Source organism: Amia ocellicauda, chromosome 23, assembly GCF_036373705.1.
Source record: "Amia ocellicauda isolate fAmiCal2 chromosome 23, fAmiCal2.hap1, whole genome shotgun sequence".
NCBI classification, from domain to species: domain Eukaryota; kingdom Metazoa; phylum Chordata; class Actinopteri; order Amiiformes; family Amiidae; genus Amia; species Amia ocellicauda.
The window spans coordinates 14,382,975-14,406,459 of NC_089872.1; the positions used below are offsets into that span (position 1 = coordinate 14,382,975).

The window sequence follows — 23,485 nt, forward strand, 5'->3', positions numbered from 1 at the left end:
CTGGAACTGAGACTTTCTTTTTTTTCTCTCTTGAATTTTCTCTGCTGCGTCTCAGACTGAAAGGGGTTAAAGCCTGAGTGAAAATTTGTAGCCTAGAGCGTAACCACTTTTTCCATCCTTGCTGGAAAATTTCCAGTGCTATTTATAAGACCACTTAGGCTTTGGAGTAAATGGTGTCCACCACTGAGGTGAATTTCAACAAATATGATGAAAACTGGGATGCTTTCTGCTACTTGGTGCTAAACGAAAAAGTTGTACTTTTAAAAGGATATGCTGTCTGGGATTTTTATGAAGGCTTTAGACTGGATTACTTGACTTTAGATAGTCTCCTTTTTCCACAGGCAGAAGATTTGCAAATTGCAAATTTCAAGTTGTTCAAGCATTAGGAATGGTCTTCTAATCTGCCCTGTTGCAGATTACATCCAATATTCTGTCTCTAGTACACTAGTGCTTGTCAGACTAGTCTGAGTGGTCAACCATTTACTGGGTCTGGAGAGCCCCAGTCTTTTAGGTTTTAAAGGAGTCTTGAATCAGGGATTAAAATCCTCTTCATCTTGACTAACTAAAACAATACTTGGTTCATTTATATGATTGAGAATTTTGCTGGAATTAACACATGACTGGAAACAGTTTCCATACAAGATGCAAGGCTAGGCTATACAGCAGCTATGGTGCTCACACACAGAACTAAAGAGGTTATCTGCTTCAGTAAAGTACAGCTATCAATACATGTAATCATCCAACTGCTGCCATTTCAGATGTGCTGTATTATCACAGTTTCACACATACATACTCCTTATGAGTGGCGGTGTGTATTTTTAGAGCTAATCAAAGTGATAGTCTTTAGGTTTTCCATACCTATCCCATACCTATCCCATACCTATCCCATCCAGGACATTGATAGTCTGTAACTTTTTTATTCTGCATCATATGGTAACAACTTTTCCTATGACAAACTGTGCAGGGTAAACAGCAAACCACATGCAGCCCCTGACATCCTGTTGTGTAATCACTGGATGAAAAGCTTATTTTGAAATCCTGAAAGTAACCAGTTCCCCCTACCACTGTGTATATGCCTTCTGGTATTCACAAGTAATCTGTCTTAAATTCCAGCAGCTTGTGTAGCACAGAGATCCATATGCATTTTCTTTGTCTAACCAGATGACACTCAGATTTAGGCTTGGTAAGCTAGGGTTAATCATTTGACCTCCATGTGCTGCAGTCTCAATCAGCAGTGAAAGTGGACGGTTGCAAGATGGAAGAACTGAAATAACCTATACAGGAAGAACATCTTTTACAACATTTGTTTTCTAATGGTTTATGAATTATGATTTTTTTCTATATCTATTGGTATGTTTTCCATATTTAAAGTAACCATATCTTTCACATTAAGATTGATGGTGTTTTGGTATGGAAAAATGATCTTTTCATAAGCATGTATTACTACTAAATAATCATAATTTTATCCATGTCAATTGCACAATATACCCCTTTAAAAATTGCAGGGTCATCAATAATAACTGGACATCCTGGTGTTAGCAGAAATGAACATTGACATGATATAATTGATGCATGATTTTCAGGAAAACAATTTTCATGTCATGAACTAACCTTCTTGGATCCCGAACCCTAATCCCTCTGAGTATCTGTGGCATGTGGCAGAGGGATAGCTACAATCAGACTAATCCCCAATCTCACTGCTTATACAGTTTTTGGTGATTGTGAGTAATGGTAGAGAATACTACCTGAAAATGATTGGATATTGTTGGCTATGATAGACTTCTCAAGTGCAAACTGTAATATACATATTGTGTGTTTTATTGAAATGTCTGGATTACAGTGTTCATATTACCCTGAATAGAAGAACTGTAAACTAGATTATAATCTGTTCATCTGTAATAATTACTAATTTCTTTTAAATTGTTCATTTGGAAATAGTAATTTGCAGCTGTATGAAAATCAAATGAATGTTCAGTAAACCTGTAATTTTAAATGTATCAAAGCATTAACATAGGAAGAATATTTCTCCAATGAGTCTTTTTAGAGGTATAAAATGTCACAGTAAATGTGTTTGCAGGACAATGCAATCTAAGCGGGGAATAGCTCTTCAAAAGATGTGCAACATTTAATTATATTATGGAGAAAGACAAGCATAGATCACAGACCGGAGATGAAAGTCTTGGATCATTGCTTACAAAAGCAAAGGGCATTGATGTGTTACAGAGCTGTTTAGAAACAGGTTGGTACTTAAATGACTTTCTGCGATCACTTTTTACATTGCTGTTTGTGATTTAAATGGGTGAGACACAACACAAATCTGTTACACAAATCACAGCTTGCATGCTAAAAACAGTGCAGATGTATTGTAATGGAATTGCAGTTTTGGAAATATTCTGAAGTCATGCTTTCATACTGAATTCATGTTGTTGTTGTTGTTTTTTGTTGTTGTTTTTTTTAACGTAAACCTTTATATAACTGCTTACTTTTAAGTAATCCATTTTATATTACCCAACAAACCCTAACCCTAATTTGGCTTCTTTAATCAATGTGTTTAATACAGTGTCTTATGGACACTGTAGGAGTTGTTATGGGAAACAGACTTTAAGTGTTAAGTCTCTGACAGTAACAGGCACAGAGTATTTTCAGTGTAAGTGATGTCTCTGGGTCACCTGGTACTGTTTAAAATACCGGCTTCAGCACGTTCTCCCAGCTGGGGCCTTGTTTAACCTTTACCTATTTTTTCTTTACAAGTACAGTTTTTCTTTCCATTGCTTATCTGACTTTGATGATCCTTTCTGTCTGCCTAAACCTCATATAAACACCTGTATACAGCAAAATCTGATATGACCCAATTTGATTTGCATACCTGCAACTGAAATCTGACATGCATGTAGCCAAAGGATCCACTGATTTCCCCTACTAGGACAAGACATCAATCTGTGTAGAGAATTGTAACTATTTGTAATATCAATGCTTAATTAAAATGGGGTAATTACTTACTACTGTAAAATGTTCTTATAAAATATATTAGGTATATGAAGTCAAAACACCACTAGTGGATTATGTCCAAGCTTTATTAATAACATTCTGGGGAATATGTCCACAGTTATGGATGAAGAAACTACATAGCTGCAATTTACTGTTCAGATTATTTAATATTAAATGTTTTAATCAATGTCTGATTGAATTTCATGGGAAACACATAATCATATAAGGTGTCTTATTACCTACTATGGTACTTTAATACATAATTTAATTGGATGTAATTTTATTAACTATTGAAATGGGAGCTAAATACATATCCAGTGTTGATGCAATATAGAACGAGGGATATTCATAATTTTCAATGCACCAATTGGATTAGATGGTGGACTCCCAGAGGTAACATACAAACACTTTTGTAAGATTTGAACAATAGGCCATCTCTGGATCTCAGAGCCTCATAGATTCGAGCTGACAGATATTACAATATATGTTTCTCATAACTTATTTTTATGTTTAATAACCAGAGATTCAAACTCAATCTTCTTTATCTATGTTAGGTTATTTGTATTTATTCTCTGTAACGCTCTGTTTATCTCATTGTATGGAGGAGCTATTTTGGCTCAATATAGATGCATCATTTTACAATACAATGAGATATCGAAAGCAGAACATTAGTACAATTATAGATATGGTCAGGATTTTTCCAGTTTGGAAGGATAGACCCTTACCTTCCTCAACCAACCAACAAGAGGTTCAAATAAAAACAATATATGATGCATCCTGCAGAAACCGAGTTTTTGAACGATCTTGTATGTTTCCATGTGTGCAAATTTGCAATTGAAAGGATATTAAATGTATATATAATTAATCCTGAATCCAATATATTTTTGTCCTTACAGAGTCTGTAAAAAAACATCTGCACCCACACTCTTCACTTGGCGAGTTCAGGGCCACATTCGGTATGTAAGTCTAATTGACGCAAGTGGACCCCAGTGCCTTTAAATTGAATGGACCTTAAAGAGCTTTGAGTGGTGAAAGGTTTTTGCATGATACTACATCTTTACTTGGGTTACTGGGATATCACCTCCACTAATACCGATTTGAGTCAACAGTAAGTATAATGCTAGAAATCTCAGGCAACACATCCTGAGCCTAAATAGATGTATTTCCCTTTCATGGCCCAAAATTGAAACAATGAGAAACACAGTTTGAAGTCACTCTGAATTCATGAACATACAATAGTAATCTCTCTCTTGGGGATTCTTGAAAATATGCCACCTCAATATGTCTTATTTTGGATAAATTATCTTATCGTCTAAATATACCACAGTGCCTAGTTATGTTTTCCTCACCAGTGCTTGCTGCATGCAGATGTCAAATCCATTTATGTTCAATATATACATTAGGCCTACAAGACATCATTATGTATTGTACCTTAGGACATGACAGAGCTATATTAAATACCATTGTATTTTTTATAATTATTTTGCATTTATTTTTAAAATGCAATTCTGAAGTTCCATTTTTATATATTGTTCACATACCCTCCTTGGGGCTCTCTTTTGTTATTTTCATAACTTGTTATAACTGAGTAGGTTATCACAAAGACAAAGTTATGTATGTGGACTGAGTAGCCTGACAACATGCCTCCAGGAACCTCCGGCAAGCCCCAATTAACTTTGATATAGTATTTGTTCTCATTGTTAACGCAGGATTACTATCATAAAAAGATGTGTATTGAATTTGGACATTGTGAATGGATCTTTCATTTAATTTAAAGATAAAATAAGCCAAACAAATCTGTACAGATATTGCACCCAGTGTAGATGTTTGTACTAACATTTGAAAGCTTTGAATGTGGTGAACTATATTTACCAGTGGCCTCTTCACCTGTCTTGTCTCAGCTCTGACTAGCCATATAAGCTTGTTGGGTATCAGTACCTTGGTCAATAATTGGAGTGATTTTACAGTATAAATTCAACAATTCCTAGTCACAGCTCACATCCAGTTCAAGATCACACGGCACCCACCTGCCTCCAGACTCTCTCCCTATGAACCCGTCACTCTCCCTGGGCTCGAAGACTGGACGTAACCCCCCTTTCACTTTCCTGCCTCCGGAGCCTGTTTTTTCTCCATCCTTGTGAAGAGAAGACTTACTGAGGTCAGGACCACACAGATTCTGCTCAAAAGACACCTCAATTTAAATTTATCAGCAGAATATCGATACATTCCAACATGACAGGGTTGTCTTGGTTGTAGTAGTTGTGTTCTTCATAGGAGTAATTTGGTGTTTTAAAATTGATTATGGAGTTTTACATTTTGGAAAAGCTTTAACCGATACTGTTATGAAAGCAATATTTTTTCTCTCAATTAAAAAAAAATACTTTTGTATAGGTTTTGTATCTCTTATATCTTCTGATTCGATACTGAGAAACTCAATAATATTGAGAAACATAAGGAAGAGAAATAAATATACATTTTCATACTCTGCTCAAGTGCTTATAAATGTGATTTGCCCCACCCTCATTTCAAAAGATGACTATTCCTGGTAATCTTGTCTCTGGTGGCCCTTTGCATTTACATAACATATAAAATATATATATGTATGCCTGAATTCCAGTTGTGTGTAAATGAGAACTTAAACACTCAGTGTCACTTGCATGTACAATTTCTCATACCTGAATGATTTACTTGGCATATGATGTAAGGATTTAAAGTGCTTATTAAATTAACAACATTCTACTTTTAATTAATTCCATTATATTGGAATGTCAAGAGAAATATATGGATTGTTTCAGTTTTCATCTGTATGTTCTCTTATTTTTTCTGCCACATTTAAATTCCATTGCTATCTTATTAGAGGCTTAAACAATGGTGCATTTTTCATAAGCTGCAAAATTAGCGCATTTAATCATTTAATCATTTTGTTTGTTAGTTAATTGATTCATTCAGCATAACCACAGAGATGCACTTGAGGTTGTTAGCTTCAGAGGCATTCACTTGGTAATGAGTTGGAAGTCAATGCCAGCCAACTGGTTGCTAGATGTTACTTAAAGGTTGTCATAGCAGGTGTAATTTGTTTTCAAGACAGTAAGGAACCTTTTGAATAACTTCAGCTTCCATGACTAACCGTACACTTTTTTTCAGTCAGGGAAAACATACAGTTGCTAATAAATGTACACATATAATAGTTTATAGGAAACCACCCATAATTACTTTATTCCATTGATTTCTAAATACTTTTTATGTTGTCAGTGGTTATTTTATATGCATGCAACTGACAGTTTATAGCTAGAGAGCATACGAGTTGTATAAGGTTTGCTCCCACACTATATTTATCTTAATATTTGCTACTGACTATAATCATAGGATCATTTGTATTGACAGTGCATAATGTCTACACCTATACTGCTGTAATAGCTAATAATAGATCCACCATGCATGATGGGAAAAGTCCTGACCAAAAATAATGAATGTAAAATGTACATTTTGTATTTTATTTATTTACTTTGGTAAATATCATACTATTTTTGGAAAACAAACCTGGAACAATAGTCTCCTGCCCTGTATCTGCACATTATTGTACATCAGGTCAATGCACATTTGGTATTTCTGCTGCTAAATAAGAAATCTAAGTCTAATTTAAGATTTTATTTGAAACTCTTTGACAAGCAGTTCTATAGAAATATGAATTAATGTCCTGCTGACAGGTTCCTATCTTTAATTCCCCATTATAACAATGAAGACAATAGATGACTGGGAACATGTTCTAGAGGAAGCTGTGGATGGTTTAGTGTTTAAGGAAGAAAGATTATAATAGACATGGCTGGAAAGGTATTATCCAAATGTCAGTACACACAAAAAAAAAAAGAAGTAACAATGTGTGGAAGTGTTTTGTAGTAAGTATGCATTTCTTCGTCTTCTTCTTATAATTATTCACAAATCAATTATGCATAAACAATAAATAAACACATATCATGTCGTTATGATTGCCACCTATTTTGTCATTAAAAAAAAAGTTTAAATGCAGCATGACAGAGCATCAGACCACAACATGTTTTAAATTGTGGCATTAGCAGCGACGTTAGTCGGAGCAGTGATGTCAGCATGCATTATACATGATACACTGGCATTATATGTCGTGTCCATGGTGTGTACATAAACGGAAACACATATATACAGTAAAATAATGTACACATTTGTGCTCTCTGTTTTATCCCCAGCAGATGGCAGTGAGAGTTGGTGCGAATCAGTGAGACTGGGAACTCCAACAGCCTGGGATCGTCTCTCTCTCTCTCTCTCTCTCTCTCTCTCTCTCTCTCTCTCAGGAGCTGTTTCACCATCAAACAGCTGCACAGTATCAATCTGGATAAGCGCTTCTCTCTCTCTCTCTCTCTCTCTCTCTCTCTCTCTCTCTCTCTCTCTCTCCCCCTCTCTGTACAACATCCACCAGCTCACAACAGACCGGTCCTGCCCGACTTTGGCACCAACCTCATATCCATGGACCGCTCCTTCCGCCCAGCACCCTCCCGTTGCACAATATTAGGCTTTAAAATGATATAGAAATCAGCTAATTTGCTATATAAGCTGACGGTTTTCCATCCATTCGGTTTTGAAACTTTCCCCCCCACCACCCTTTTGTTTCTTCTTTTTTTGGGGAAAAGCTCCTGCTCTGGTCCTGCGCCCCATGGATGGGGTGGATGCCAGGATGTCTCTCCCGCTCCAGACCAGGAGTCGGCAGCTTCAAGTGATGCTGAAACAGAAAAGGATCAAAGCGCGCAGGAAAAAGCGCAAGGAGTTGTTTTTGGGGCAGATCTGTTTCATGGGCTTTTTCCTGTTGGGGGTGTCCAGTCTTTCCTGTCTGGCTGAGAAATCAGGTGAGCTGTGCCTTGTTTTGCGCCCCAGTGTGTGAACCTGGCCGTGGGGTGTGCGTGTCTTTACGCGTGGGTATGGTTTTTACGCGTCTGCTGGGTTTTAGGAAAGGGTCTGTCCTTCTCCTCTGTGTTTTTTCTTTCTTTCTTTTCACCCTTTCTGGGTTTGATCGCTGTTAGTCTTTGTGGTCAAGCAGATAACGTCAACTCAGCATTAAGTTAACAATCCTGTTCACAAACATGTCCCCCCCTTTAAAGAAAAGTTATACATTTAAAATAATTCCATTCTTCAAATAGTCGATGTTGTAAACTCTATACAAGTCTTCAGGCTATTTATTTAGTTGGCATTTGGTGGTAGTGGTAGTATGCCCTACACATGGGTAGTAGTAGACTATCATCCCTATGGGTTTTGAAGTTGAACTTGCAGTATTGCATGTCATGACAGTTTCCCAAATTGTTGCTGTGTATGTATGTTCGTATCTATTTGTCCTGGGCGACATGTAGTGTTTACAGTTTTACATATAAATGCAACATATAGATTTTCACGAGTAAGAGGAGTATAGTTAGACATCCAAACAGTGAAGTGCAAGACAATGTGATAGACAGTACCAATTTGAGATTAACAGATAGTACATTGCAATTTAAGAATATGAGATGGATGTGGTTTAGAAGTCATAGATATAGAAGGTGTAGATGTGGACAGTTTAGATAATGAACAGAAAATATTTTAACAAACAAAGTAAATATTTTAGTTTTATATAAACTTTATGTAAGTGTCAAACCTGGTGTTCTTTTTAGCTAATACAGGCTGCCTGAGGCAACATCATGTTTTTGCCACCGGTTGAACTTTTGAAAGAGAACGTGGAAAACTGTCCAGTCCTGGGAAACACTGGTCACAGTAGAGTGGACACAAGCAGCAGTAGTGCACATATACATTGTACTTGTTGTATACTTGTGGAGCAAACTATTTTAGTCATAAGCGATTAAATGCAAATTATCCAGCATTCCATAAGTTTTTATGAGAGATGAGGAAACCATGGGTATTACAGCATTATTGATGCACATTGGCAAGTGTTTTCTGCCTGTCATCTGATACACTAAATAACAAATGCATTCTTGGAATCTCTGTCAGTATAAAATGTGAAGATGAAAAGTGCTATACTTAAACTTCTCTTTCAAAAGCCTACTATTACAAAAAGGGTGCTATAGTGTACCTTTTTTGCTAATGTGCTTAGAAAATATTACAGCTATGTTACATAACAAGTGACGCAATCTACAGATGATGACAAATTCGAAATGCCATGGAAGTAACTCACGCTAAAGTGTCCATATAATCTTCATAGCTGTTCCTTATGTTAATGCAAATACTGCTTGACTTTACCAGGCACCTCTGTCGGGAGGCAGATCTGATGAATACAGCTGAGAGTAAGAGATAATGAGAGCACTGAGATTTGCTTTTTTGTCTTAAAACAAGAATAGATGTCTTTCAGTTTCATGCTCAGGTTATTCCAGTTCATTGCTAATTATTTGAGGATATTTCAAATATGTATTGTCATAGAATGACACCAAAAGTTCCCTTTTACTATATATTTTTTTATAATGGAAAATGTGATGTGTTTTTCTGATTTAAACTGGGGTCATCTTTTAAATTAGCTTAGGCAAAGTAGTGTAACAAATGTCATATGCTTTTCATTACAAAGCTTTCTAGGAGCCTAGCTTTAGTTTTTCAAAGGTTTTGTACCCTGCTGGTAAAAAATTATGGAGAAACCTATAAATCTCATTGAAATCATAGGGAAATTAGAATGCTATATGAACCATTTTCTTATGCAAAATATGCGTGCACGTGTAAGTCAGTACATATGGAAACTCCACCAGAGATTACTGCAAACAATATAAAACTCTGAGTGGTTATTAGAACTGAATGGAGCAAAACAGATGCTAAAGTTGAGTGACTGAAGATCTCTAGGCTGTGTACAGCTTTGATACTTTGATGAGAAATGTGTTCCAGAAAAATATATAATCTGCTGTATTTTTTGTAGACAAGGCTGATATATCAATAGTTTATGCTGATTTTTCCATTCTTAATTATTTATCACCATAATTGCAACTGCCAGACTAAATACTTCATGTATAAGGTTTATAAATAAGACAAGACAAATCATGTAAATATGGGTTCTGTGGAAGTATCATCAAGCTTTTTGCAGCAGTGACTTTATTAGATCCAGGCATTCTTGCCATAGTGGGATTGAACCAGTGTTTTGCATAGGAAGAATACTCTTTTTGGCCCACGCTCAGTAAAATATTTGCTCAAATCTCTTTACTGAGCCAATATATTTGGATTGAATAAAATGCAAGTTGTGCATGTTAGGAAAAAAAAAAAAAAACCTCTTTGTTGGCACTTTTTGTGCAGTATCACAGATCATGTAAACTCTTTAAATCAAAGCAAAAATATTTATGTGAAGCAAATCAAATCCTTAAGCAATAAATCTAGCATTATTCTAATTTTGTAGATATCATTCCTTGGCCTAAACATAATAACTTGGCTTTTATTTTACTTCCTGTATTTATCCATTTCCATGTTTCCATATTATATATATAATCTGAATTTCATATTAGTGCAGTTTCACTCACAGACTGATTTTTTCAGCTACATCTAAAAAAATATTTTAACTTCAGATGTGGCATTACGTTGTAATTTTGATATTATATTGCTATTCTTCAGAAGAAAATTATAAGAGCTCCAAATACAGTTTACAAAATGATTACAGGGCTGTTCTTCTTAACGCCCACTTTTATTAAACTTGGAAACTTGCACTTTCTTATCACACACTGTATTTAATAACGTGTAAAAGTCTTCTTGTAAATTCTCATTTAAATACTATCCTTTGTGAATCTTAATATTCATTAGAGTTTGCCAAATGTCTAGGACTATCTTGGAGTAGCCAGATTTTCAGATTAATCACCTGGACATTACTGAGAGCTCCATAGCAGAATAATCCTTCTGAGGAATAGTCTAAATGTCTATTGGACATTGATTCTGTCACTAGCTTTTTGGGGAGTGTCTTGTTTGATATGACATACATTCTTCTCTCTGACTGTTTATTATTGTAGTTGTTTTTTTAAATCATGTTAGCATTTCGTATTGTAGGGCTATGGTATTCCACTTATCTCAGATTTCCTTTAGGGCTAAGGTAGAATTTAAACTCTGTTAACTAAGATGCAGGTAAGAGTTAGGTGGTAGGTAGGTCTAGGTAAGGCAGTGTTGCTGTAATATACTACCATACGCAGTGCTATTGTCACCAAATTTATTTTCTTTTGTAGACATGCTATTGACAGACTTACACAGAAGGTTTAGGCCTTACTTATGCATAATGTCAAGTCGTTGCTTTTTGCAACTGTAATACACTATAACTGTTCAGAATAAAACTGCTGATCTGGTGTTTAAATGCTTTTGATTAGAAAAGGAAAATCCAATATCAGAAGATAATATACTTGAAGATGCAAATAAACAAACTAATAGAATAGATTTCATAGACTGCTGTGAGTTTCAGATGCCTGGTTGATCAGTCCTTAAAGCCGTTATATGATTAAACCTTCAAGATCACATTGTAATAGAGTTGGCAGCCCCATTAAGCATTGTTTTAGTCCCTAGTGCCCAAGTATACTCATTTATGAGCTTTCCTTGGCACATTGTTTAATTTATAGGGAGAAATTGATTTACTTGATTTAGCCAAATGGATGTCAATCGGCTACTTCAGCAATCCAGGATAATGATGTAAGATTTAAGCTCATGTCCAGAAATGTCAGTGAGCTGTCAAAAGATTTCAGAGTGGTATTGGTCACAGATTCAGTAAGTGAAGAAAATGTCTGCAACATGAAAGAATATTGGCTGTATCTTGATTTTTAAAGTCACACATGTTTTTCTGATTGATGACTTTAGTACAAAATATGAGCTTTTTTACTTTAGCAACATTTAGCATCTATTTAAACACTTGAGGCATTTTGGAGCAACAAGTGGACAACAGAGCCACAAAATATCTGTTGAGGTTTTCTTTATAGGACTATGAATTACCTGCAGATTAAAAACGACAAAGTTTTGATGCCTTAGTATAGTATAATAGCAAATTTTAGTAGTAGTATTTAACAAACAAAATAATGTCATGGTAAGACGCGTGTAAGTCACTAAATACATCTGTTAGTAGATGCATTTATGTTAAAACAGTTGGTCTTAAAAAACTTGGCATAGTATGGATAACATGTTAATTGGAACAAGGATAGATATGAGAATTTGTTTTCACGAAGGAGATATGTATAAGACAGATGGGTGGATTTGTCTCAGCATCTGGAAATATTTCAGTTTAAGGTAGCAAAATTGACTAAAAATCCATTATATATTATAAACATTTTTGAATTTCAGTTCATGTGTAACAACAATATACCCAAAGAACAGAATAGTAAAGGTCATTTGTTGCCACACATTAGATATCTAATGAGCTAAAATACAATTTAGTTCCATTTGCCAAGGAGAAATGCGTTTACATGTTTTCACCTTTAAATAATGTGAGGATTGTTCCTCTAGCCTTGCCGATAAGCTAAGAGGAAAAGCAGGTCATTAATTCTGTCTTTTGGAGGCAGGTTTGATTGTTACTGGGGGAGATGGGATATGGGATTGTCCTACATTCTCTGCTAAATATAGAAATTCCTAAATGCCCTCATTATATAGCTGATTAATGATATGATTTGGTCTTTGCTTATTGTATTTTATTGCCATATATCTCTGTTATTTCACACAAATAATTTATGTATTTTTAGATACACTCTCTGGCACTGTGCAGGAAAATACTTTGGATCTCTTGAATCTATTTAGAGATCATTCTTGCCAATAACCTTTATAGTTTTTGATGCATTCATATTATTTTTCAATGTATGTGTTTTACAGTTTTACAAGATATAGCAAAGCACTGTGGATTTAACTTTAAGAGATCATCCTTTCAATTTTGAATTTGCTGATTTAGCCTGCTTGTATCGACTGATTAAAATCCAAAACATGCAGAGTTCCCTTCATAAATATAAAACACTGGAGGAAAACATACTGGCTTTTTAACATGGTGTGCTGTTCTTATAATTAATGTAAAGTTTCCATTGCTTTGTTGTACCAGGCCAAGAAATCAATGGATACCTGCCAGATGCTTTGTAAGTCTTTTGTTGACATAAGTAGATGTAAAACAGAATCTGACCGTAAATTAATTAAATATATTCTGTTACCATTTTTGAGACTGCAGTGATTAACAATATCTATACATCATTAATAGGATGCATTAAAATGAACCCAGTTGAACTATATGCAGTGACAAACCTGTTGTTAAACACACACCACTGTGCCAGAGCAAAACTGCTGGGAAACAGTGCTTTAGGAGACATTTGCTGCTGCTTATCGTACGAGCAGCTTACTGCTACACCGAACCTGTGGCTTTAGCTTTTCATCAGGCAGTCCCTAATGATGTCTTATTAATGGTCTAAACAGTTTAACCATTGCAAACAGCTAGTGCAGGAAGTCCACATCTTGCATACCATGTATAACTAAAACCATAAACTGGATATTTTATTGATTTATTTATTAGCAGACGAGCTTACCCTGGGGCGACATATAGTTTACACAAGAACACATTTCAAAGCATTACAAAATGCAGTGATACAATCAGTACAAAATATAATAAGCATACACACTAATGCAATGAGCTAACAATACATAGTGAGCAAGAGCATAAGGAAGCATAGTTTAATTTAGGTGGATGCAGTCCATTCAAAATGATGCATGTTTGGATTTTTTATCCTGTCATTCTTGAATTTGAAGACGTAATTAGTACATTTTATGGTTTGATTTGCTTATTATGATACATGACATTGTGTATTTCTGCAACTGATCAGATTGTTTTGTGGAGATCTGTGTGGATAATTCAGACAAAAATATGAAAGTTTTCTAATAAGCAGTTAGCACAACACCCACTTTAGAATCTGCAATGAAAACTTTATTTGTAGGCAATACATGTAAAAAAATGAAAACTCCACTTAAGACACAATTTGAATTGCTTGTTTGGAATAACTGAATGGCTAGAGTGTGAGACATGAGTGGTGAAATGTTAGTCACACACTGATGTGCTTGGGATGGGAAGTGTTCATTTAATTCGTTAATGGTGATTAATATTTTTTATTGTCATTTTATATACAGTTTGAATCACTTTTTCCTGGTAAAAATAATATTAGAACAGTTTAGTAACTAACATAAATTTCCATATGCCTCTTAAAGTAATTTGATAAGCATCTCAGATTGCTTGTAAAGAAGTCATGATTCTAAGTAATGTATAGTCTATATTGCTCTTATTGTTTCTCAATTACAATGTAAAATACAATGCAACATTTAATTGTGCATCTTTTAGAAGTATTAAGCAACAGCTGAACTACAAAATGTTCTCGGAATTTTAAATATATGATAAATATATGTCCTTTTCACTGCACATGTATGTGGTGCATGCAGGTGAAATGCATAAAAATTCACTTATTGTATACTTAAAAATAATCCTACAATTCTCATTCTTGGATGGTAGTGAAACTGTTTGTTGGTGATCTTGTAAATATCATCTCAAAATTACACAAATACATATAATGAATATTCCACTTTAGCACTCTCTCCTCTGGTGTGGTATTGAAACGAGAGAGCTGGCATTCTCTTCGGTCCAGATGGGAAATCATTGGGCGTGAAGCCGCGTACAAAAGTGTTAACAATCTGTTGGCACTTCACTTGACAAGATTTCTGAAACGCACCATGATGCAAGAGCCTATTTGGCCTGCAAGGTGAACAATCTTGAGAACTTAAGAATCATTTCAGATTTGCTGAACTTGAATTTCTTAAAGTACATGTAAGGAATAACAGGAATAATACTAGGAAAGCAGAGTGTCACCACTGAACAGCTGAAGACACATCTCTCAGTTGATTGCCTATTACCCATGCTGGAGGCGTTGGGAGCTTCTGACCACAGCTGATTTGTGCACAGCCCAAATTAAAACCTGTGTTTTCCAGGTAGGCCACATCCTTCAATCACAATGAGCTTCACAAATGTTTCCACTTTTTCCCAGGATACTTTAAATTACACCAGAGGTGGTGATGACAAAATACACATAATGTGAGTCGGCATACATTGTTAATTAAATGGTTTAATTACCCATGTTGTAATGAGTTTAGTTCACTTCACTTCACTTCCTGTTGCACTTGCACTGTTGCTAATTAGCATAAAATAATAAGTGTATGTTTTGTGTTAAATGAATGTACTATTTTAGTGGTTCTGCAGAGGCCTTAATTCTGATGTACACCAATCTGTTTAGGCACTTCTGCTGTTGTAGTTTCATAAAACAATGCTGATCCTTTTATCGTCTTTGTATAGACACGGATAAAATCAATTCATTTTGTGGTTTAGTAAAAATAAAGTCAGTTTTACAAAGGAATTAAAAAATAAAAAATGATTAGGAGAATATTCAGTGTCCGCTTTTCTCATAATCCTTTGCCAAGGTTAGCTGTTTGCCAAATTGTGGTGGACGATTTAATCAAATTCTAAAACATCTTGCAATCTGGCACAAGACAGTTTTGTTTTTCCATATGAAAATATGCTATGTATTCCAAAGTCAGGAAAAACGCCTGAGGTGCTTTTCATTTTAAGGTCAAATTATTTCAATTTTGCTTTGCCTGGTGTGAGATGTGTTGTATTTAGGGTAATTATAAAATGTCAGTCCATGCTGAAGATATATAATTTAGCCAAGATATTGCTGGTTCATCTTCCGCTGAGTCTAAATCAACTAAATCAACAAAACTTTATCAATAACTGTTTTTTATTTAGTTTTTTGCAACAATTTACTTACAATTAACCACTAAAATATTTCACCTAGGACAAAAGACATGGAAAAGAGCAATACAGAAAATACCCATATGTAAGACTCTCAGCATCCTTTTGTGAAATCTACATACCTTCAAAACTTTCTGCAAGCTCAGTAAATGTTTGTCAGAAATAGCAACTGATCAGCCTTCCAGGAGCAGAGACTGGCATGTGGGGAATGTATCGCCATAACAACCATTTCACATATTTCCATCACTCAGCTCAAACTTACCCTGAAATACCTCATAAACTAAACATGAAGTCAAAAGAAACAACATTTATATGAAAAAAGGACCAAGAGAATAAATATTATAATATCCAATTCTATTAACTTTCTAATTTCAAAGTCTACTGTCTACCATTTTGAGTGATTTGATTATATTTTGCATTAAATATAAGTTGAGTTTTAACATTAGTGTTATACTTAGATCCAGGATAGAGTTAGAATCTGAGCCCCTCATAAACTTAGACTTACGTTTGTGTTTTTAGACAGAGTTAAGTGGGGTAAATTAATTAATTGAGCATAGCTTCGAATTTGGGTACTGGCCAGGGCTGGGGTTCAGCCTGTTGTTCAGGCCTAAAATGGGGTACTTCATAACATATTCATGTTACACAATTGTTTGTGATGGAAATCACCTTTAGAATTGCTTAAAAAATAAATATATTTGCTAGAAAAATCTGTGAATTCTGTGGTTCAGAAATTCTATAGAAATGAAAGAAAATAGAAAACCCCTACCTCCTGCATGAAGTGTGAAATGGTTTTATAGTGTGGGGTAAACATCTAACTCAAGAGCAGAGAAAAGAGGATATATTTTTCTCTAAACTGGAGATTTTGTAGGAAAATTCGGATTGACATTCCTAACAGCTAGTTGGAAGCATTGTAGGTAAATTGTGCAAATATCAGAAACTTTTCCTCTTTCTTTTCTCTGCTCCATTGACACTCTTTTTTAGTGTCTGTTTCATTTGAAAGTTTTAGCTTATGCCATTTTGTTTTGTGATTCTTTGTATTTACTTTAAAATTCCTGTAGGGCTAGATTATATATGCTTTGTATATATATATATATATATATATATATATATATATATATATATATATTGTTTGCCTTTTGATTTCAAAATCCGAAGTAACTGCAGATGTTGCTTTTTCAGATATTGTTTCAAGTTAACTGTATAAACATATTTTTTAAAAATCACTTGCGATTTTCATAACCAGCCTTTCCATGCATAGGCATTGTTAAATATTTTAAAAGGGAGAGCCATACATATTAAATTTATATATAACCGGGAGCTAAACCACATGAGTTCAGAGTTCATGAGTGTTCATTTATTGAAGTTATTAGAAGTGTCAGCAGCTTTATCGGGTTAATAAATATACAACAACAAAGCAACTGTATTTAATACCAAATGTTTGGTCAAGATGATTATGATCCAATGCGTTAAATAAAAATAGAAGGGTTTTGTTAGCACCCAAAGGTTATGTTCCTTAGGAAGATTTAAGACTGCATCTGAAGAATGAAAACCTGTAATCCCTTTTTCATGGTTCTATAAAAGACATATCTCTCACATGTTACATTATTAAAATAAAAGAATACAACATTTTTGTACTGGAAGAATTTGAGATTTGCTGTGTTCCTCACAGTTAGATGCTGAATTAATATTGAAAGAAAAGTTTAGGGAGATAATTAATTGACCTTTTGAATGTTAGGACTGAGTGGCTGCCGTTGTTTTCTTTCCAACAAAGACATTTAGATGAACATCCAACAATTGGCAAAACAAACAAACAAGAAATGTGAAGTCCATTGTGTGTTAGCATGTATTAACTGTGCGTTATATCAGTGTGCAATTAGTGGTCCTCCAGCCCTGGCTGTTGCGTCACATCTCCATAGTAACTTATTTCCCAGTGCTCCTTCTAGTTCATTGAACAGGTAATGTCATCACCATAAAACGTGTCAGAAATCCACAAGATGTCTGCAATAGATTTTCAGTCACACAACCACAATTAAACTTCGCTTTGTGTTTAGTCTTGAAAAATAGTTTAACGTTCAACGCAAATTCACACTCCAGGAGTAGACAAGAATTACTGTGTGACATTTTTCTCCACTAGAAATGGCAAACTGTGAATCTATTGTGTGAGGCCATTTTTGTTTGCCTTCAGATACTGTTGCTACGTCCCAATAAAAATGATTAATCATTATCTTACAGGTTGCATGTTTTTCCATTAATTCAGGAGTTACATAGTACATACAGTAACATGTCAGAAGAACCATGTTTTGCTCTTAAAAATTTGATCTGTCGTCTGTACCTGCTGCCTTGAAAAAATAAAAAATAATAGTAGTCTTAGCACAGAGCTTCAGTTATAAAAAAGGAATGTTTATCAGTGTGTTCTAAATATTTTAAAATGTCTTAACCTCAGGTATATAAGCACATTTATATACATATCTATGAAACAATAGTTATTTACCATTTGTGAGATGCTCAGAAAGATATAATATAAATAAAAAGTCAATCCTATTCCTGTCCTATATTTATCAGTTCTGCGTTTTCTTTCTTAACATGCATAGGGACATTCTTGGATTGGTCAGAACAGAAGACGGTCAGAACAGTTTTATGTTAAAGCACGGTCTGTACTGTGCGTTGGATGGTTTCCTTGTGTTTGAATAATGTTAATGCCAAGACCGAAGTCCAGTAACCTCCAGTAAGGTTCAGTAATCAGTATTCCGTGTGTAAAATAACCTTTTCAGTTGTTGTGACGTGAGAGGGGAGGGCTGTCTGAGCTGGGAACTGAAGCCAGATCACTGGCACTTCAGACAAGATCGTTACCACATTACCAAAAGGCCTGGACCACCTGGAGAGGAAGTAATTGGCTCCTGCATGCATGCAGTCCCTCTGGAATTGTACCAGGGGAATGCATTTTATAAGTTTTATAATATTAATGGAGGTATTGCTGAATACCGTGATGTTTGAGCCAGTAAGCAGCATGGCAATGCATTCCTATCCAGGTTGTGTCAGTTTGAGTTCTCAGTATCACCAATCTCCCACTCTTTGTAATGATGCTATTTTTTAAAAATATTTAGGACAATGTACTAAAGTATTCATCATTGCTGGTATGCAATGCTTTTACTTAATTGAACACCTTTTGTCACAGATCTTTTAAGTACTGTGGAGATGCTTGACCAGTTTCCAATTAAGTGCAGACATGAAACAGGTGTTTGTTCATGCTTTATTGGTGCTGAGGATGGTCACTCTTGGTCTGAAATCTTAAATCCTGCATTCTGTTGCACTGTTGGCCTCTTTGCATAAACATAGCATTTCATAATATTCAGTGTACAGATTGCCTTTACACAGCAGTAATTAGTTAGGACAATAAAGTCCAAAATAATTTGCCACCAGTCACATTCACATGACAGAAACCCCTGCCAATAAAATAGTCATACACCCACATGTTCCTGTCTCAGCTGACAGATCCCCCAATCATCATGGCCATTGGAATGGTTTAAAAAAGCAGTACAGATGACTAGACATTTAATGTGTTCAAGGTTTGAGCAGTTGGATGTTTATAACCTCATTCTTACAGTTTGTAGCAAAAGGATAATCTTCTCTAAACAACAGGCAGTGCGGAAAGTACTGGACACTACGATACTTTAAAGACAGTCATGGAAACATGCCAGCCCACTTTTCTAAAACTCTTTTGTATTCTTCAGTTTTGTAGCTGTGTATACTTTAACATCCCACATGATTTTGTTGTAAACTATGCAACACTACACAATATTTTACATTTTTACATTTTACATTATTCTTTATTTTAAGTGAATCAGTTTGTGCTCTAAATCCCTTGCCTAGATCTACTGGTATATCAGCATGTTGTTTAGGTGTAACTTCCAGCTATGAACTGAACTGTTTTGAATAATGACATTTCTGCTGCCTTTTATTTCTAGGTTATGATATACTAAGCTACAATACTGAAGACAATGACAGGTGGAGCGGTCGTAGACTAATGCAAGAGCCCGATGGTAATGGGACAGAGGAAGACCTGCAGAAGGGACAGCTGTTTAAAAACTGCACTGAGCCAGGTAAGAGTGCCTTTTCTCTTGCTGTGTTTTAGTGATGGGTTTTTTGTGAAGCGTTCAGCACCATTTCAACACTAGGCCTTGGTTAAATAATACAAATAAGTTGCTATTATGCTTCGTATCTTGAGAGATGCAGATGTTAGTCAGAACACATTAGTCTCCAAAGATACGTTGTTATTTTTGGAAGGGAAGTTCCTGAGGTGTTTAATTAATCTGCCAAAACGGGATGATTCAGCCGATGCTCTCTGTCAGGTACAGGAGATTGTGATGATACAGAAATAAGTCTGGGGTGTACAGTGTGGAAGCGGGACAGATTACTGGGCATTAGCTGCCTCTCCACCATATCTTTTTGCTCCAGCCTTTCACTCTGTCTTTTGTTTATTTTGTGTTTTAATCCTGTGGATACAATGTAACAAACGGGCTATTGTCACCCTGCCAAATTGGTCACTGGCTGATGAAAGTGTTCGTCCAATGGAGGAGTGAATATCGGCATTGTTTTGTTGATGCTTACCTAGAAATAGAGCCCTCCTTTGAATGCCCACAGACACACAATGAAGGCTAAAGGACAGCAGGTCACAAACAGGAGACCTTGCAAAACAGGACTATGAACTATTTTTCTGTGGTAGTGTTTCTACCTATTAGAAAATGATTAGGTGGCCAGTCCTAAATGCTACAGAAAGGTCATCTGTTGTGGCAGTGTGCAGGTTCAGTAGATTCAAGTTCAAGCCCCTTATGCAATGAGAGACCTGTTGTGTGCAGACAGAGGTGCTAATGCAATGTACTGTAATTCCTTTTTGAGGGTCCCTGGGCATGATGTGCTAATAAGAGACTCATAAAGCTATTTTTCAGAACCTTTGGTTTGGCCAACATGTGCAGATATCCGCGTTGTCAGCGGTTTCCTTTAAGGGTTGAAGAGAGAGTGTTTAACTGATAAGCCTAATACTGTACACAACCATTTTTATGTATACAAAAAAGGTAGACATTTCTCAAGCTCTTGTTTTGAAAATTGTATATTTTGTAAGGATAGTTGAGCAAAATGTCTCTGTGGGAGAAAGTGACTGTGAATTTTCTTCTCCTGTGATGCATCCCTCGCCAGAGCTTTCCTGCTGCTGACTTCATAATTCGATCACGTTTGGCCCAGAGGCACTTCCTCGTGCTTCTTCACTCTGGAATGCCCTTCTCGTGTCTGTGCATGAGCTTTCCTCTGGGTTTGCTTTTAAAAGCATGCTGATGTCCCACTTGTTTTATTTATGGGACGCTTCTCAGTAAAAGCCCTGTACTGATGGTCACAATGATTGCCTATGACTCCTCTTTCTGTGGTAGTATTTACACTGGAATTGCTTCAAGTATGTTTATTGCATCTGTCCTGCTAGTTAAGCACTTTGTTGTCTCAAGGCTATAAATTATTCCACTGAAATGGGATGCACCTATTAATATTTTTAATATCTTTTTCTGACCTCTAAATTCCTGAATTAACAACAATGCAAAAATTATTCATAAATAGTTAAGGTATATGACTGTTTTGTTATGTTACATACGGCAGAGTGATAGATTTTTGTGTCTATTTATCTTTACAACCGTCATTGTGATTCCTGTGACTGTGAGTCAGTATTCCTGTAAACAGAGGGTGAGCATGTATTTCTCTGTTTTCAGTGGCTTTAGTCAAAGGATACAACATTCAATCTGGATGTGTTAGAGACTATTCTTTTAATTTAGTTTTAAATTATCTTATTACAAGGAAGGAGTCTCAAAATATTTCACTCTCCTTGAATAAAGCATTGTTTGCTTAGCTCAGGGACACAAAAGTGAAGTTCACGTAGCAAACTGGGCTTCTTTTTTATTTCAGTTTTGCTTATTGTGGATGACAAGGCATGCAGTATTTCTCAGTTCACTGTAGTGCATGAGCTGTAAAAGCATGGCTGCCTAGATCTTCAACAATATTGCTGAAGGCACTTGATTTGCTTCAGTTGTATTATGAAAGTTTTCAAGAAATCCTGCCAAAGAAAATCAAATTTAGGTTTTCTAAGATATTTTTTCATTTACTATTGTAGTAAAGGGAACAAATAACTTCACCACATAAACTGCCATCTACTGTCACATTTAAATTAAATGTAAAATTCTGAATTACAGAAGTCATTAAAGCAGTAGTCTGTGGCATATCCTTGATTAATTACCGTGCACAACATAGCTTTTCATTGAACTACAAGATACAATGCTCCAGTCATAAAAATATTATTAGCAAGTAATGAATGTTGATACAGCCAAACCTACTTCATTTCTATTATATTAGTAGACAGGAAAATAGTCTGTTCTGTTTCTGATGTTTTATGTTAAAGTGAATCAGCTGAAAAACATTTATTTTAAATTTGTACACGTTAAGAAAGTTGCTCTGTAGTTTTGGAAACAGTATGGGGCCCAAAGCATTGAAAGATGCATAAGGTTTTGTCTGTTTTGGCTTTCACAGTGTGACACTCTGTTTCACACTTCTGCTATCTTATAATCTTTAGATCTTTAGATGCTTTTTGGTTAAACTGATGTTGTGGGCTGTGGATATTTGTTTCTCATTGTACCTCATTGTATGTACATTGTTTTAAGTGTGAAAGAGCCATGGTTAAATAATGAAAATAAGACCTTATTGTAAACAAGATAAAACAGAAAATTCAAGATTAATGTTAAGGGAATTGCTTCTCCTTTCTTCTGCTGTACTAGTTTAAAAATCATTACTCAGTACGTTAAGGCTCCATATCAATATTTTTTACCAGAAGACATTTTTTCTCCCCTGGCACTGAAGGATATAAAGGGCCAGGGGTTAAAATGTGGTAGCAGGCCTGAAACGGCTGACCTGGCAGACTTGGATAAGAATCTGTGTTAATGGAAGAGAAAAAAAAGCTGACCAGGCAAGTTCTAAAAAAAGCACTTGGCTACTACAGTACCATATGAATTGACAAATGTATTCCCTGTCTGGGTGACCATTAGTTCTGATATTGAAATCTAGACTGTTGCTTTGGAAATGTGTTGCAGAAAACTAAAAAAATCTGTGGAACTCACCCTTTTTGGTATTGAGTTGTTTTACAGTGCAATGTTTTTAAGCTTAAACTGGAATTTGTTTCTTGAAAAGCAAGAAAAGGAAGACAAAAAAACAGTAAAATGGGATTTCTGTCATATTGATCAAATTCCAAAAAAAGCTTGTTTAAAAATAAATACATAATATATATATAATGAGTGTAAAGCATCTTAATTATTCGTAATGATTAACAGGGTCTGAAAAGAGTGATTGATGAAGGTAATACTAGTAAAGGCAGATAAAGAGAAGTTCAGCTCACTGTTTTCCAGTGAGACAGCGTACACATTATAGGACTCAATATCAAAACAATGTTAAAATAATTGTACTCTGATTGCTGTGTACAATTATAAGTTGTTTGCAGCTGATATTGATGATAAACTGGGAGTCCCCAGGTGGTGGAGGCTGGCTGGAAAAAGATTTGATGCGCTGCACACTGGTGACCCCTGTGGCTGCTCCAGCCCCTGCAAGTTCAACATGTTTGCTGTTCTGTCTGCATCAGATCCTCTGATTGCCAAATATGATTAATTTATTTGATAAGGAATGATTTTAAAGTACTAGCTAGCAGATAATAAA

General features: G+C 35.4%; 1 protein-coding gene across 1 annotated transcript in view; it reads left to right on the top strand.

Moving 5' to 3' along the window:
* The first annotated feature begins 7,448 nt into the window (after positions 1-7,448).
* slc24a3 (solute carrier family 24 member 3) overlaps positions 7,449-23,485 on the top strand; it is an 86,374-nt gene continuing 70,337 nt past the window's right edge. The window contains exons 1-2 of the mRNA XM_066696915.1: positions 7,449-7,862; positions 19,717-19,851. Coding sequence (XP_066553012.1) covers positions 7,673-7,862; positions 19,717-19,851 — 325 coding nt within the window. The 5' untranslated portion in view covers positions 7,449-7,672. The remainder of the gene's footprint in view (positions 7,863-19,716; positions 19,852-23,485) is intronic.